The sequence below is a fragment of the Lissotriton helveticus genome, chromosome 3_2, assembly GCF_964261635.1.
Source record: "Lissotriton helveticus chromosome 3_2, aLisHel1.1, whole genome shotgun sequence".
NCBI lineage: Eukaryota > Metazoa > Chordata > Amphibia > Caudata > Salamandridae > Lissotriton > Lissotriton helveticus.
In genome coordinates this window covers 138,368,945-138,384,500 of record NC_136062.1, presented here as the reverse complement: position 1 = coordinate 138,384,500, position 15,556 = coordinate 138,368,945, and the positions used below count along the sequence as shown (strand labels likewise).

The window sequence follows — 15,556 nt, the reverse complement described above, 5'->3', positions numbered from 1 at the left end:
TCTAGTCTCCCTGTCCTTCAGTGTTTTAGCAGAAAATGTTCTGCAATATTTGTAAACCTTAGCCTTTTGACTAGGGTGTAGGCAATAAAGACACTCATTGTAAGGGTGCTCCAAGTAGAGTCTCAGTTGTCCACAGGTCTTACAAGGTCTAAATTAACCATTTTGGAACCCCTAACTGCTCTCTGATTGGCTGAAGTTTGATTCTTTCTAAAATGATGTGGATTGGTTAACAATGTCACTCTTTTGAGATTTACTGTGCAATGCCTGCTTTCTTCTATTAATTATAATTATCACAGGACTCCCACCTCGATGACGGGGGTGATTCAGGCATGTGAATCTATTAAAGATTAAATACCGGAGAATAAAAGAAAATAAATTAATATGCATTGGCCTTTAGAAAATGAAAGACTTCGGGCCATATTACACATTGTGCCCAGGGGCGGAAAAGGCGCGAGCATCTGCTTTGTGCACCATTGGAGCTCAAAGGTCATTTGTGCAGCCCGTCCTGTAATTCTAATCGCACTGGCCACATGTAGCTGCTGCTGAGGAGGTGGATTTTCACCTTCTGTAAATCATTTGTAAGGCCACGGTATGCATTATAAACGAATGAACTGTTCATGTTTGCGCCCAGTGCACATATTTAAATGTACGCCGTCATGCCAACATGAACATTGCTCCCGATACACAATAAGGCCCGTGAAGTATCAGAAAGAACATATTTTACTCCCTGGAAATAATTGTTTAGATTAAATGAATGAACATTCTTACATTTCTCTGTATTGATAGGAGTATGATTTAGATATAATTAAGGGCTGCAAAAGCCAACCTTGTGTTGCTACTTACAACCGATGGAGACTGTTTTGCAACCTCTAGAGCTTCTACAATTTAGTGTGCCTTTAGATTTTACTACTTTTATTTTATTGCATTTTAATTAGGGTTATTCCTCAAGCACACAGACATTGAGAAGTCCTGGGAATAATGAATCCAGGCTTTTTATGTACCACTTACAATGGTTTCCCTTTATTTCTTTTAATGGAATATACCTAATGGAATGAACATCCCACTCAACTGAGCACCTGACGGTAAGGGGTGAAGAGGAGATAACATTTGTAAATTCATTGTGGGCCATTTAGATGATAAGATGGACTGATGGTGAGAGATCGGGCCATTCAAAAAATATGTGATTAATGAGAAGATATATAGGCCTAGGGAGTCAGGCGGGTGGGGTCCTCTTGATTGGATTGGGAGATGTATAAGGTGGGTGAAAGATAAGACATAGATAGGGAAAATTGGGAAGTCATGGTGAATTAACAAGAGATGACGGTGAAATAAGGATGCTGACATGAACATAGGGTTGTTAATGGGGCAGTGGTGACTTTATATGGGTAAATAATAGGTAGACGTGATGGATGTCACTGTGTATCTGAGGGGTTACTAGGAGGCCTCCTGGGCAGTCACAGACATCTGAGGGGAAGACATGGAGTAGAATTTGGTAGCCAATATGGGGATTTGATGTAGAGATATTAGAAGACATGGGAAGTATGGCTGGTGACATGGTGAACAGTATGGGAAATGGGCAGGGCTGATGTGGAGACCTGGGGATGATAAGGAGATATTGTGCTGAAGTGAAATAGAGGAGAAATGGGGAGGCTTAGGCTTCATTTTAGGTAATACTTGTTGGGCCAATTGGAGACAGAGATTGAGCAAGGAGAGGTATGGCTAGTTACTGGGAATAAAGTTGTAGTCAAGAGGGTTCCACACTTGAAACTGAATCACAAAACATAGAATAAAAACAGAAGTTAGCAACTGTAATGAAAGAAAAATGGGGTGTGAAATGTGACTCACTGCATTACTAGCATTTAGGATAAAAAGACATATTTCAAAGATTGCTTTTCAAAATTATTAAATGTACTGAACTTGAGATTGCTGACATGTGAAATGTCCCATTTCCTAAACATCAAAATCAAAATAAATTAGGTGTAAGGACCAGCGAATGTCGATGCCATTGTGGTTAAAAATAGATGTGAAGGCAGTGGGATAGGATACATTGTAAAAGAGGAGTCGTACTGCTATGCATGTTAATTTGCAATTCAAAGGCACACTGTCATACAGGGAGTGAATTGTGCTGCCATTTTCTTCTGAAATATGGATTAGTATCTACTATGACCTGGAGTGACACTGCACTGTAAGCACTGGTTGACTATCCCAAGGCTATGCCCAGTTAGTTTTTTAGCAATTAAGAGGTGAATAGGTTAACCATATTAAAGCCAAATCAAGCAACAAAAAGGTACAAGTTACTTTTTCATTCAAGTTCTTTCTGTGTCAAATACCTTAAACTCAGTCTACCTTGTCTAAGTAATGTTCATGTGAAAAAATATCCAAACATCATACCTCTGTTTGATTTATTCTCTGTAGATTGAAGTGTTTCAACCTGAACAGTACATAATATTTCCATAGTGTAAAGTTCACAATAGGGTTTCCCAGTGGATCCACAGTTAATTGTTCCAGTCGACGAACCTGAGCCAAAGCGTTAAACTGTTGAAGTGTGGTGAGGTTTGTTTCTTTGAATTTAAGGTGCTGCAATGGAAATTCCAAAATCCATATTATTAATTAAGGATGAATTATATATAAATACTTTTAACTTATCATTTAGAACACCTCCCGTTCAGACACTTGATGTATTAAATGTTTTTTAACACCCAACCTAATAGTTGGTAAACCCAAACATTTATGAAAATATCAGACTGAGTTCTTGTGACTGATAAATAGGGAGACAGGTATGATGAACACAACCGCCCAATGTTATACATTTGTGCTCTAGGACATTGTTCTGTTTGTTCTGTTTTTTTTAGGCAAATATCAAAGGTAACATAAAAAACCTAAATGTAGACCTTAGGTCTCAAATGCTATTTAGATCTTTAAACTGAAATGGCAATGTAAAGCACATTGAATTCAATTAACTTCCCTCTCATTTGAACGATCCGCCATACCAGCTGCAGTTTGCAACTAGAATATCATTGCCTAAAGATAGTCTGACAAAAATATTAAACCCAAAGTATAATTTACAAAACATCATCCCATTGAAGTTAATTTAAAAAAATCTACAAGCAATGAAGTGACATTTTGTAAACGATATTTAAGACATTATATTTCAGATGATTTTTAAGTACCAATATTCTACCATGTAACCCAGCAGCGGTGTTTGACTCTCTTTAATTCAACTGGGCCAAAGCTGTACTTCTCAGAGAATGTTTCTGATTACTGTACTATTGCACTGCAGTTATATAGTGTTTCTTTTTAATCCAATTTTTTTTAATAACCTTCAAGTGAAAATATAAATTCATTATGAAATATTTCTATATGTTGTTACTCTGTATGTATATGGTAAAGGTAATATTTTGACAGTACAGAAACAACAAATTACTCAATCTATTGCAATAAAACATTGCTAGAACATTTTAACATTGTGATAAATTAATATAATGACATTCACACAAGTTTGTAGGTTACATGCCTATTTTAAGAAAGTTAGTTATTAATTTCATGGGAGGCAAGTCTACCACAAGGTATCAGACCTAAACTTGTCATGGAATAACGCAGTTTCAGTTACTTAAACCTGGGCACAGCCCCCTGGTAGCTATGACACAGAGCAGTCAGGCTTACCTTTGAAAAATGAGTGAATTATTTAGCAGTAATAGAACAGTTAAAAAGTCAAAATGCAGAATAATAAAAATATCCATGACCAATTTATAAAAATAATGCAACATTTAATGAGGAAAATAAAAAAAAGAAAAACCTGACAAACTATTCCTTTACGTTTTAAGTCAAAACCTGCCCTTTTTGCTACCATGACCTCAGGGGCAACATTTAGGGGCCAGGACTCCCTCAAAAAGAAGCCACAAGCAGTGTTCAGTCCAGGTACAGTGGCTCTGGTCAGCTTGTCACCTCTTAAGGTTTGTTGTGTCCCTGCAGGTTACAATTCAGCCACTGACCTCTGGAGTCCAAAATGTAGTCCTGACTACAAGTGGGAGCAGGACCAGTCCTTCATGTTTCAACACAAATTTCCAACAGCATGTCCAGTTTTCTTCTGTTCTTCCACAGGTCCATATAGTTTTATGATGAGTTGTGGGTGAGGTGTCACTTTTGTAGGATTTTCTAGCCAGTGGTTGGGGTTGATTCCTGGACACTGCTTAACCAATTAGGAAAAGATTCCTAAGGTCAAACCTTCCCACATTTGGAGCAGATCATGTTTGCCCCACGGTAAACTATCCCACAGCATACTATTCTAAGTAAAATCCAAGATGACATAGCCTTTCTGCCCTTAGAGATGGCTTGTGTGCCAGTTAATGGCGTGTCCATGGAAATGAGAAATGCCCTCCCCACCAGGTACCCAAACTGGTTCTGAAATCAGCTCCCTCTCCCTGTGGGCTGGTGCCAAATTCGCCAAAGAGAGCCCAGGAGACATAATGCCCCTTTTCCCCACGACTTCCATTACACTTAAATAGGAATGAAAAGACCTTACGCTGGCCCCATTCGGTTGTGTATCATTTTGGGACCCTGTTGTAAGTTTCCCGATTCATGCCCTTATATAGGTATAAATCACCATATCTTTATATAGGCATAGAATTCATAACCATATTTAGGCATATATCATGCAGTCCAAATATGGCAGGGCTACTTCCACTAGTTCCAAAAATCCACAACGATTTCTTGGAAAACTCAGCTTCAGCAGCCGGGGACTTCCCCTTGCTTGCATATTGATTTGTCCAAGAACTCATGGAGTTTTCAAAGAACGGAGACTCTTTGATGACGTTATTACGTCCAACTGTATGTCAAACTCGGCACCTTCAAGGTAGAAATATGCCCACACTCGCCCAAGCAAACACACGGTGATTTGGAGCAGTTCGACTATCTACTTGCCCGACGCGCACTGCTACAGCAAGTGCCGAAGGAAGCCGACCCTCCAGCAGACGCACTGAGAGACACGCTGTCTTTTCTCTTGCCGAGAAATCCAGCTCCAGTGTTTCCAAGCTACCCTTGCGGGTTGTCGGGAAATCGAGTCCCGAGACCAGGCCTTCTCCATTCTAAGCTAAGTTACGCAGCTGATTAGACCCTTAGAGAAATCTTGAGCAGATTCTTGGCAAAAGAATACTACATTTATGCTACACCTCACTTACTTCCTCCCTCGTACTAAGCTTAGGTACACCGGGGTAGGCGTATTTTAGAAGCACCATTTGAGTACTTTTAGCCTCTGTTATTTATGTATGTATTCATATATGGTTTAGGAACCATACAATGCTCTTACAGTATTATTTTATTCTACTATTTATACTGTACGCATTATATTTTACAAACAGTATTACGATTGTAGCAGTTCATTTCTTATGCTTGAGAAAGAAGACTGTTCAATAAAACCTTTTATTGAAAACGCCTGTCTTTTTACTTTCTCTGCACCTCTAGTGAAACGAAGCATGCACGATTGACTGAGTGAAATATCTATCTATTGTTTCCACGACTTTGAAGATACGTTTTATCTTGGGGAAACAAAGTTGTCATGTTTATGCGGTTGTCAGAGACTAATCCCTTCTTGTGAATTCGAGAAAGTTTCTAGTGACCTCTGAGCTAGCTGGCACACACAATTAAGTCTAGTATATGCGATAGACACCTAGTCGACCTCAGTCCTACGTCTAATCTATAGGATATATTATTCCAATGCGCAGAGCCTATTGGGAATATAGGAACTACACTACAATTCAAGTAATGAAGTTCATGAATCCTCCCAAGCTATCATTCCTGGGCAGATTTATGACACAAACCCTTCACTCAAGCCTTCCTTCCAAAACGTCTATGCCACGGTTTCCTCTCTGGGAGCAGTTTTCACACCTCTTTAAAGAGAAGCACTGATAGAGCCAAATGCCATCAGTCTACTGCTAATTAGCCTACTGGAGGCTCAGACAGACAGATTTTAACTTTTTGAAGGTCACTTTGTTTTTCCTCAATATTTTTTTTAAATCCAAATTTACCACCAAAATGGATTTTTAATAAACATTAAAAATAGTGCTTGAATTATAGCATGTCCCAAACCAGAAATAGCGGAGGTATGATTTTATTCTGAACTTTGTTTTTTTCTCATAGGACAACTAGAGTCCTTTACACTGCAAAAATGTTTTGGGGTCTATTCACTGTAAGTACATGTCAACATAACATTCTTGCATATACCACTTTTAAATACTAAGGACCCTACCTCATGGGTGACAAGGTCAATTTAAGGGTTACTTCTTTAATATTTAGAAGTAGAGTTTTTTTCTGGCCAACAGGGTTCATTTTGATAGGTTTGCCTGCAGGTTTAAAAGCTGCGGGAGTCAGGTTATACAGGTATGTCTGGAGCCATGTTTGCTTTGTCAGCCTAGTGGATAGCACATGTGCTGCAGGCCACATGAAACATTTCGAGTCATTGGTGTATTTCCTGCACTATATACTTTCAGGGAATTTAAGTATGCCCATTAGGATTAAGCCAGTTTTACCAAGTTAGCCAAATTTACCATGTTTAAAGCATCAACGCACATACACTGTGGCTGGAGAGCAGTGCCTTAGTGAGCAGAGTTTAAAAACCAGCAATATCAGTCAACCACAAATGTGGATGACCATGAAAAAGAGGCACTTTCTCACACTTGTGTACATTATTTCAATCTCATACGATTGACATAAATCCTACATTGGATTACTCTCAATGCCCATTCAATCTTCCAACAAATAAATGTTGAATGTAATGTAGAGAGCACTGTTTATAAATAGTCATTCCGATCTTTTGCTACTATTATTGATCTAAAGTCTATTTGCGAGTGACTGTGCATTTTGTGGAAAAGACTAACTTAACATATGCTATTTCTTACCAAGGCATTTCATATAGTGAAATATGTTTAAGCATCTGATATGTGTTTACTAATGACTAAGAAAGAGCTGAAGACTAATTAAACCAAATGCTACTTCAAATTCTCACTCTAATCTAGTTGTTACCATTCTGACACAGCACAACATCCAATCTAATGTATGCACATTGATAGAGAGCATGGCTACCCTTGGGAATACCAATGCTAGAAACTCAACACAGATTACACCACTAGGTTTAACTGGGTTTCAGGGATTTTTAGTTGTCAAACAGCCATGTTTGTAGAGATTTCCGAAACACTTGTTCATTGTCCATGAGCCGCATGGTGTGAGGAAGAGAGTTCCATAGCTTGGCCACATTGTAGCTGAATTAGTGCCCTCCGCTTCTCGCTCTTCATATAGTTGGTACTGTGTCCAGTCTAGCATTGGTGGATCCAAGAGTTCTGCTTGGGGTGTAAGATGTGACCAGAGGTCGGAGGATGGAAGGGCCTTTGGTTAGAAGTACCCTCTGGGCTATGCATAGGGCCTTGAATTTGACTCTCTGCTCAACCAGAAGCCAGTGGAGGGTGGCTAGACCATTCCGGGCAGAGTTGTGTCTGAGAACGTTGAACAATCTTTGGGCTGCAGTATTTTGCATGAACTGGAGTTTTTTAGTTACAGCTTTTGGTGCTCCCAAGTATTGCGAATTCCCATAGTCCAGGCGGGAGAGAATTAGTGCTTGGACCACAAGCCTTATGGAAAGGAGTGGAAGTAAGTGTAAGATCTTATAAAGCATTCTAAGAATGGCATAGCAGCTGGCCGACAGTTTAGTTGACTGGGAATTGTCCAGCCATACTCCCAGACTTTTAATAACCATCTTGGTGGCTGGATGCACGCTCAGACAGTCCAACCACCTAGCCTCAGAAGGGGGTTGATCTTGTTGCCTATTATCATTAACTCAGTCTTATCTGCATTTAATTTGAGACAAGAGTTGGCCATTAAATTTGCTACTTTGTCTAGGGAGAGTCCCAATGCGAGGAATCTGGGATCATGTCCAGGGACAAGAGAAAACACCGGTTGGGTATCATCGGCATATGATACAATGGATATGCCACGTTATAGTACACTATCTGCAGGAGAGTGCATGTATAAATTGAAAAGTGTAGGACTCATTAATGAGCCCTGTGGTACTCCAACCTTCAGGGCAAAGACATCTGATGAATATGATTTATCAAAGAACTGAAAAGTTCTCTCTTTCAGAAAAGATATGAGCCAATTTAATGCAGGTAATGAGACCCCAGAACTGTTGGTCATTTCGATGAGGATATCATGGTTTACCGTGTCAAAAGCTGCACTTAGGTAGAGGAGTATGATGGTTGCCGTACCTCCTCGATTCGATGCAGCATTTTTTATCCTTCCACTATCGCCAATACAGTGGCTTCCGTGCTTTCCGTGCTGTGTTACAGTTCCAGTCAGCGTGATTTGGAGGACATTAGTTACTTCAAACAAGTCTGACAAGTACTGGATTATGTGTTTTTCTAGTAGTTTACTCAGTCCAGGAACAAGCAAGATGGGTCTTTAATTTCCTGGACAAAGAGGATCTAGGTTGGGTTTCTTCAGAAATGCTTTAGCATGGCATGTTTTCATGAAGTGGGTACTATTCTCTTTTCAAGGGGAAGATTGAGATTGACCAGTTCTAGCATACTGGGCAGAATAGAATCAGCCGCTTTGGGGAGAATATGTGGCTAAGAGTGGTCAAGAGCGGATCTAGATCTGACTTTGCTGAAAAGGATTGCAAAGCTGTCTGGAGTCAGGCGGGGGAAGTCTGTGAGACTGCTTACCTCCATTCCCTGCTTACCATTAGTTAAACTGGGGCCTGATTCTCTATCTGACTTGAGAAATGCTGAGTAAATGTCATTATAACAAAATATCACGCTAAGTCATTATAGCCTGTTTGTGTGGGAAAATGCTATGTGGGTTATGGGGAATTGTTGTCTGAGGCAGGCTCCAATAGTGATTTCACTATTTGGAACATTTCTCCTTGAGGAAATGAATGCACCATTAATTTTTTGTATCATAATATGCTGCTCGAGCTTTTTAATTTAAGAGTGGTAACTCCTCAGGGATTGTCAATAGTGTAGTTTACTTGATTCCCCAAAGTCTTTCCTCCACTTCCTTTCTGCTTTTTTGCAAAAAAAAATTAGCATCAGTAGGTGTGGCGTATACCACGGTGCAGATTTATTTTTTGTGGTTAAGGTTAGGAATTTTATGCAAATAGCGGACTGCTTATCGTTCGCCGCTTAAGGGTTCAAGCTTAAGTTAGGTCTTGTTGCACTAAGGGTGAGTTACAATTCTTCCCTCTTTAATTTTGAACAGCTGTGGGCTCTCTGAGTGGTTGGTCAGGGAAGAGTTCTAGCGAGATCAGCATGTTTAGTTGCGGGTCATTAGAAAATATATTGTCTAGCAGGTGAGCTTTTTCATGTGTGGGCCGCATACTATTTTTAGGCATTTGTTTAGCTGAGAGATCTTATAGAAGCGCAGAGTCTTGTGAGCCTAATAGATCTTCAAATATAAATTGAAGTCATCCAACATGGTGAAGTTTGTTTTTTTAATTGCCCAGCTGGCTACTGCCTCAGAGAGGGACTTAATAAAACGGCCGCATGGACCAGAGGGGCAGTAACGGAGCACCCCTGGAAAAGTGAATGTCAGGGTCAGAGTGATAGCCAAAGCCATGCTTTCGCATTCTGGGAGTTGTAGGGGTTTATGGAAGCACTTAAACCCTTCCTACAGGAAGAATGCAATCCCCCCACCTTTCCTATCTGGCTGGTCTCTCCTGCATATAAAGAAACCAGGGGGCAGGGATTGTGTAATGCTGAGTCCTGACTCTGCATGGAGCCAGGTTTGCATCAAAAATAGTACATACGTTTTTTCCTCTTCTAGGAAGGTAAAAAATTCCAACTTGTGGCCAGGCAACGATCTGCAATTTATCATATACATGTGCCAATTGGTCATTGTGCTGCACAGCATCATTTTTCTGCACGTTTATATCAATGGTAAAAAATTCTCTATATAAACAGTTTCTCCTTTTTACTACCTAAACTGGGGTTGAACTCTACACTCTCCTTAATGTCATTCCTTCACTGTCTAGTCCTTAGATAAAGTTAGTTCTAAACAGTGCTAGCTTTTGTTTTGGAACAGTGCATTTCAGTATTTTTATTCTGCTGCCACGCCAATAGCCCTTGCTCCTCTGTCTCTACTTGCATTGGGATTCTGTTACATGATGTATCCCTTTGCCCCAAGAATATCTTATCTTATCATCAACATCATAATCTTTATTCAGCAGTTACTGTTTTCAAAGTACACACGTAAATAAAGTTCACATAAAAACATTAAAACAATAAAATCAATAAGAATCCTTAAAACCTTATTTAAATCATTGGATCATTACTCATGTAACACGTCGTAAAATCATCGTCAATCATGGTGTTTCTCAGTAGGTCCAGAGCCATTGATTTATAATATTGATTTCCAGGAGCACCACGTTAGGAAGGGTCAATAAATTAGAGGGTCGAGCTAAACATGTGCGCAAATCACATTACTAACAGCATTACACAGTACAGTAGGGATTTCAGTACCCAACACTACTGTCTGATTCTCCATACCCCTATTAGAAAACGGGACAATGAAAACACAGTCAAGGGTGCTGTGTCAGATCTGAAAACTCTGGAGACAACCCTATAATTATTAATCCCCAAACTCTGAGAAAGTTGAAGTATCCACATGTTTCTATTATTTGAATATCGATGAGAGAAAAATAATATGTAATTAATTCATTCTTTCGCCTCAGGACATAAAGGGCAGGTCAGATTTAGCTCCAGGTGGCAGTGAAATTGCGCAATGGTAAAGTCCCAAGACGAAATATGATGTACAAGGTTTTTGCCAGTGGGGGTTCAATGGAATCCATGTACTCTTCCATACGGATGTTATCCTTGAATTCCAGAAAGGGTAGTGTCAAACCCCCAGATTCATCAAGAACACATTTTGCTAATCCTTAATAGCGAAAAATACAGAATCGTTATTAAGGAATAGCAAAATGCTATGCATCAAGAAATCACTAAAATAATAGCAATTTCTAATAATTCCTTAATTACGACTCGCAAATTGCGAGTCGCAATTAAGGAATATCTCTCCATTCATTCCTATGGGCCTAGAGGCCCATAGGAATGAACGGGAAGACAATCTCAATTTGCTAATCACAATTAGCGATTCGCAAATTGAGATTGGGATTTCAGGGGTGCAGGGGTGTCCAAAGGACACCCTGTTGCACCCCTGAAATGATGTGTGCACATATGTTGCGCACACACAGGCCCTTAGGGCATGTGTGTGCGCAACATGAAACTTGGAAAAATGCACTTTAGTGCATTTTTCAAAGTTTTTGCAAATTACCAAGAAGTTGTACTTCATGGTAATTTGCGTGCCCTAATAGCGAATTTGCTATTTTTTTCACTTTCATGCATTGCATTTAAGGAATCTCAATTTGAGATTCCTTAAATGCAAAGAATCGCAATTTAGCGAATTCTTAATTAGCGATTTTTGCATTTGGGATGATGCATCCCAAATGCAAAAATACAGCTCGCAAAGGGCCAGATTCTCAGAATCTGGTCCTTTGCGAGCGGATTTTTGTTTGATGAAGGCACAGGGTCAGACTGATTTGCATATGGCCATGTCTGAACTGGGGTGGCAGAGTGGGCTAAAGAACGGTGATGGATTAAACCCAGATCTGTTGACTGGGTGTGAGTGTTTGATTGGTTCAGATGCTCGTCCATCACCACCCCCTTTTATACCACTTTGTTCGCCATAAGTTGGCAGGGTATGCTCAGACGTGAGTCCCTTGCTCACTTTGCCACTGGATTCAGGCAAGCCGGGCTGAAGACAGCTGAAATGCCAGACACCGGTCCTCGGAAGCTTGTTTCCGGTCCAGGGAAGGCATGGCTTGGCAGTTCGGGCTGGACTGTTCCCATGAGGCACAGGGTCAGGCTGATTTGCATATGGCCATGTCTGAACTGGGGTGGAAGAGTGGGCTAAAGAACGGTGATGGATTAAACCCAGATCTGTTGACTGGGTGTGAGTGTTTGATTGGTTCAGATGCTCCGTCCATCACCACCCCCTTTTGTACCACTTTGTTCGCCGTAGGTTGGCAGGGTATGCTCAGACGTGAGTCCCTTGCTCACTTTGCCACTGGATTCAGGCAAGCCGGGCTGAACACGGCTGAAATGCCAGAAACCGGTCCTCGGAAGCTTGTTTCCGGTCCAGGGAAGGCATGGCTTGGCAGTTCGGGCTGGACTGTTCCCATGAGGCACAGAGTCAGACTGATTTGCATATGGCCATGTCTGAACTGGGGTGGCAGAGTGGGCTAAAGAACGGTGATGGATTAAACCCAGATCTGTTGACTGGGTGTGAGTGTTTGATTGGTTCAGATGCTCCGTCCATCACCACCCCCTCTTGTACCACATCGTCGTAGACGGTGTCGTCTACACTGCCATCGTTGTAGATGGTGTCGTCTACACTGCCATCATAGACGGTGTCGTCTACACCGCCATCATAGACGCTGTCGTCTACACTGCCATTGTAGACGGTGTCGTCTACACTGCCATTGTCGCAGACAGTGTCGTCTACACCGCCATCATAGACGCTGTCGTCTACACTGCCATTGTAGACCGTGTCGTCTACACTGCCATCGTCGCAGACAGTGTCGTCTACACTGCCATCGTAGACGGTGTCGTCTACACTGCCATCATCATGGACGATGTCGTCTACTCTGCCATAGTCGTCGACACTGCCATAGTCGTCGACACTGCCATCGTAGTCGGCGCTGCCGTCGTCGTTGCCATCGTCGGCGTCGCTGTCGTCGTCGACACTGCCATCGTTGTCGACGCTATTGTCGTCGACACTGCCATCGTCGTCGACGCTGCCGTCGTCAACACTGCCGCATCGTCGACGCCGTCGTCGTCGACGCTGTCGTTGTCGACGCTGCCGTCGACGGTGCCTCAGTCGACGGTGCCATCGTAGTCGACTGTGTCAAGGAAGAGAGGAGGTTTCAGCTGAACGTCCTCACACCAGTTTCTCCTGTTATAAGTCCCTTCCTCTCCTTTACACCTTGGTGAGGAGATTCAGGTGGACTGCGCCTGTCAGACCCCGAGAGGTCTTTTTAGAGGCTTTTTGAGGAATTTCCTTTGTAAGTCCCATCCTCTCCTTTACACCTCAGTGAGGAGATTTAGTTGGACTGCGCCTGTCAGACCCAGGGGAGGTCTTTTGAAGGCGTTTTGAGTGCGCTGCTCACCAGAAACCGGGTGAGATCGTATTCCTTCTCAGATCTTCAGGAAGACACAGCAGACGAGGCCTCATCACTATCATACTAGAGACTGGATCTATTCTAGATTTTAGCTTCTGGAACCAGGTAAACGACGGCCCTCATGGACCCTTATGTTTATCTTACCTAGAACTTGTGGTCCGGATACAGGCAAAAAATGCCATCCTATGAGGGTCATTCACCTAACGCCTCCTTTTTTTTCTTCTTGTCTGATGATGAAAAAAAGGGGGAAACAGCTTCTTGAAGAGAATACAGTTGCAATCCAAAAGTTGAAGAGAAATCTGAGCAGAGCTCAGTGGAGACTCCCTTAGCACAACGTGAGGTAAAAAATCTGAGGCTCTGATGCTTTCTCATGAGGGTTCTATGGGGTGAGGCTAATCTGATTGGTTGTTGCAAAATTTTGGTCTCTTTTACAAAAAGAGGTAGATAAGCTACATAATAAGATGAGGCCTAGGCCTTTCTTTCTCTTTTGTACATACTGCTATGGTATTTTCTATTTACCGAGGCTCCCAGGCTGACGACGGGGAATGATACAAAGCATGGGAATCTATGAAAGTTCCAATACTGGGGCAACTGAAAATGCTTGTAGCCTACCTGAAAATTGAGGTAATGTCTGGGTTGGCCAGACAGGGATGTGAAAGTATGCATCCTACTGATACAACTATACATCCAGTTTCCTCGATTCAAAGCAGATAGAACCTGACTCAGAGTGAGCATTTTTAATGTGTCTCTCCAGAGTAGTTCATAGGGTGAAGGTCGAGTATGGGGCAAAAGCTAACATCCTTCTTTGGTACAAACAAATTAAGTGAGCATAGCCAGTCCCGATTTCTGATACTTGCACACTCTCTATTGCTCCTATGGCCAAGAGAGCAAGAGCTTCTCCATGGAGTATGGAGAACTGATCTCTCAAGAGGTTTTGAGGTGCAAGTGGAATGACCGGTGGATTGGACAAGAAATGGAGTGAATATTCTTGCTCCATGATCTTGTGCACTCATTGATCTGTAGTGAGAAGGTAAAAGATGATGCAACCTTCCATACGGTGATAGTGTGCATCAAGGCCAAATTAACGGTGTTTCACATTGGCAGCAGGGAGTGAGGTTGAAGTCTGGGTAGAACCTCTCCCTGAAAGCCAGAACGCTACCATCCGGATCCCTGGCCTCGCCCTAGAAAGGGCTGGGAGGCCTGCTGTTGCTGGGACCCATAATAGTGGTGCATATACTGGTAACTCCTCCAGAAGCCGTAAAATGGGTGTTGCTGTTGGGGAAACTGGCAAACCGGCTGAACTAGGCCCAGAGAATGGGTGGTGGCTTTACTCTCTTTGAAACGTTCTAAAGGAGAGTCAGCCTTTGGTCCAACCAGCCAAGAGCCATCAAAGGACATGCCCATTAAAGATTGTTGGACATCGGAGAAGTTCGTTGAGTGAATCCAGGCATGGCGCCTCAGCATCACGCTGGTTCTGATTGCCCTGCCCAGACAATCGGTACTGTCCAGACCAGATCGAATATAATATTTCATCACATCTTGTATTGTCAAAATGAGGATTTGCGGAGTTAGACAAAGTTCTTCCAGGTAAGCCAGAAAGATATCTGCCACCTTATCCCAAAGGGTGTGCACATATTATCCCAGGAGCCATGATGATTTATGTGACCTAATGACAAGGCTAGTTGACAAGAAAACTCTATTGGCAAATGGTTCCATCCACTTTGATTCCCTTTCAGGTGGCGTGGTCAGAATGCATTGAGGCTCAGCTGACTTGTACAGGTTATAACCACCAGACTCTTTGGAGTGGAATGCTGGAGAATAAAGTCTGGTTCTGAGGGGGTATGTCTATGTCACCTGGTCACCTGGCAAGATCCTGGTTTAACCCAGAGGCACATCAGGATATCTGTGAGAGTGTCATTGAATGTTTACAGGATTGCTTGTCCACAGTTCAGAACCACAGTAAGTATGTAATACATCACATGCAGGGTGGATAGAGTAAAGTCAAGGACCTCTGATGACCTCCTTGTGAGAGTGGCAAAGGATGTGGATTGCTCAGAGGCCCATGATGAATTGAAGTGGGTGAGGAGAGACCAGTATTACAGGAAGTGTCCAGGCCACTTGAATCCTGAAGATCATCAAATAGGCTGCCATAGTCACCTTCATCGTCCTCAGAAAAAATATTGTTAGGTTTCAAGTTCTGAGTAGGCATACTGGTGAGTTCTGGGGGGCGTGCCTGGTCCACACAGTCTAATAAAACAATTGGAACATCTTCTGGCATTGGTGACATTGGAGCTGGAGGTCGACATGTGGTATTGGCCGAAGTACCGAAAGCGTCTC

General features: G+C 42.1%; 1 protein-coding gene across 3 annotated transcripts in view; it reads right to left on the bottom strand.

Annotated features, from left to right (window-relative positions):
- The window catches only part of LRRC49 (leucine rich repeat containing 49), a 1,030,711-nt gene that overhangs the window by 244,061 nt on the left and 771,094 nt on the right, over positions 1-15,556 (bottom strand). For all 3 annotated transcript variants that reach the window (XM_078684608.1, XM_078684609.1, XM_078684610.1), the window contains one exon: positions 2,392-2,577. In XM_078684608.1, the coding sequence (XP_078540734.1) occupies positions 2,392-2,577 (186 nt within the window). The remainder of the gene's footprint in view (positions 1-2,391; positions 2,578-15,556) is intronic.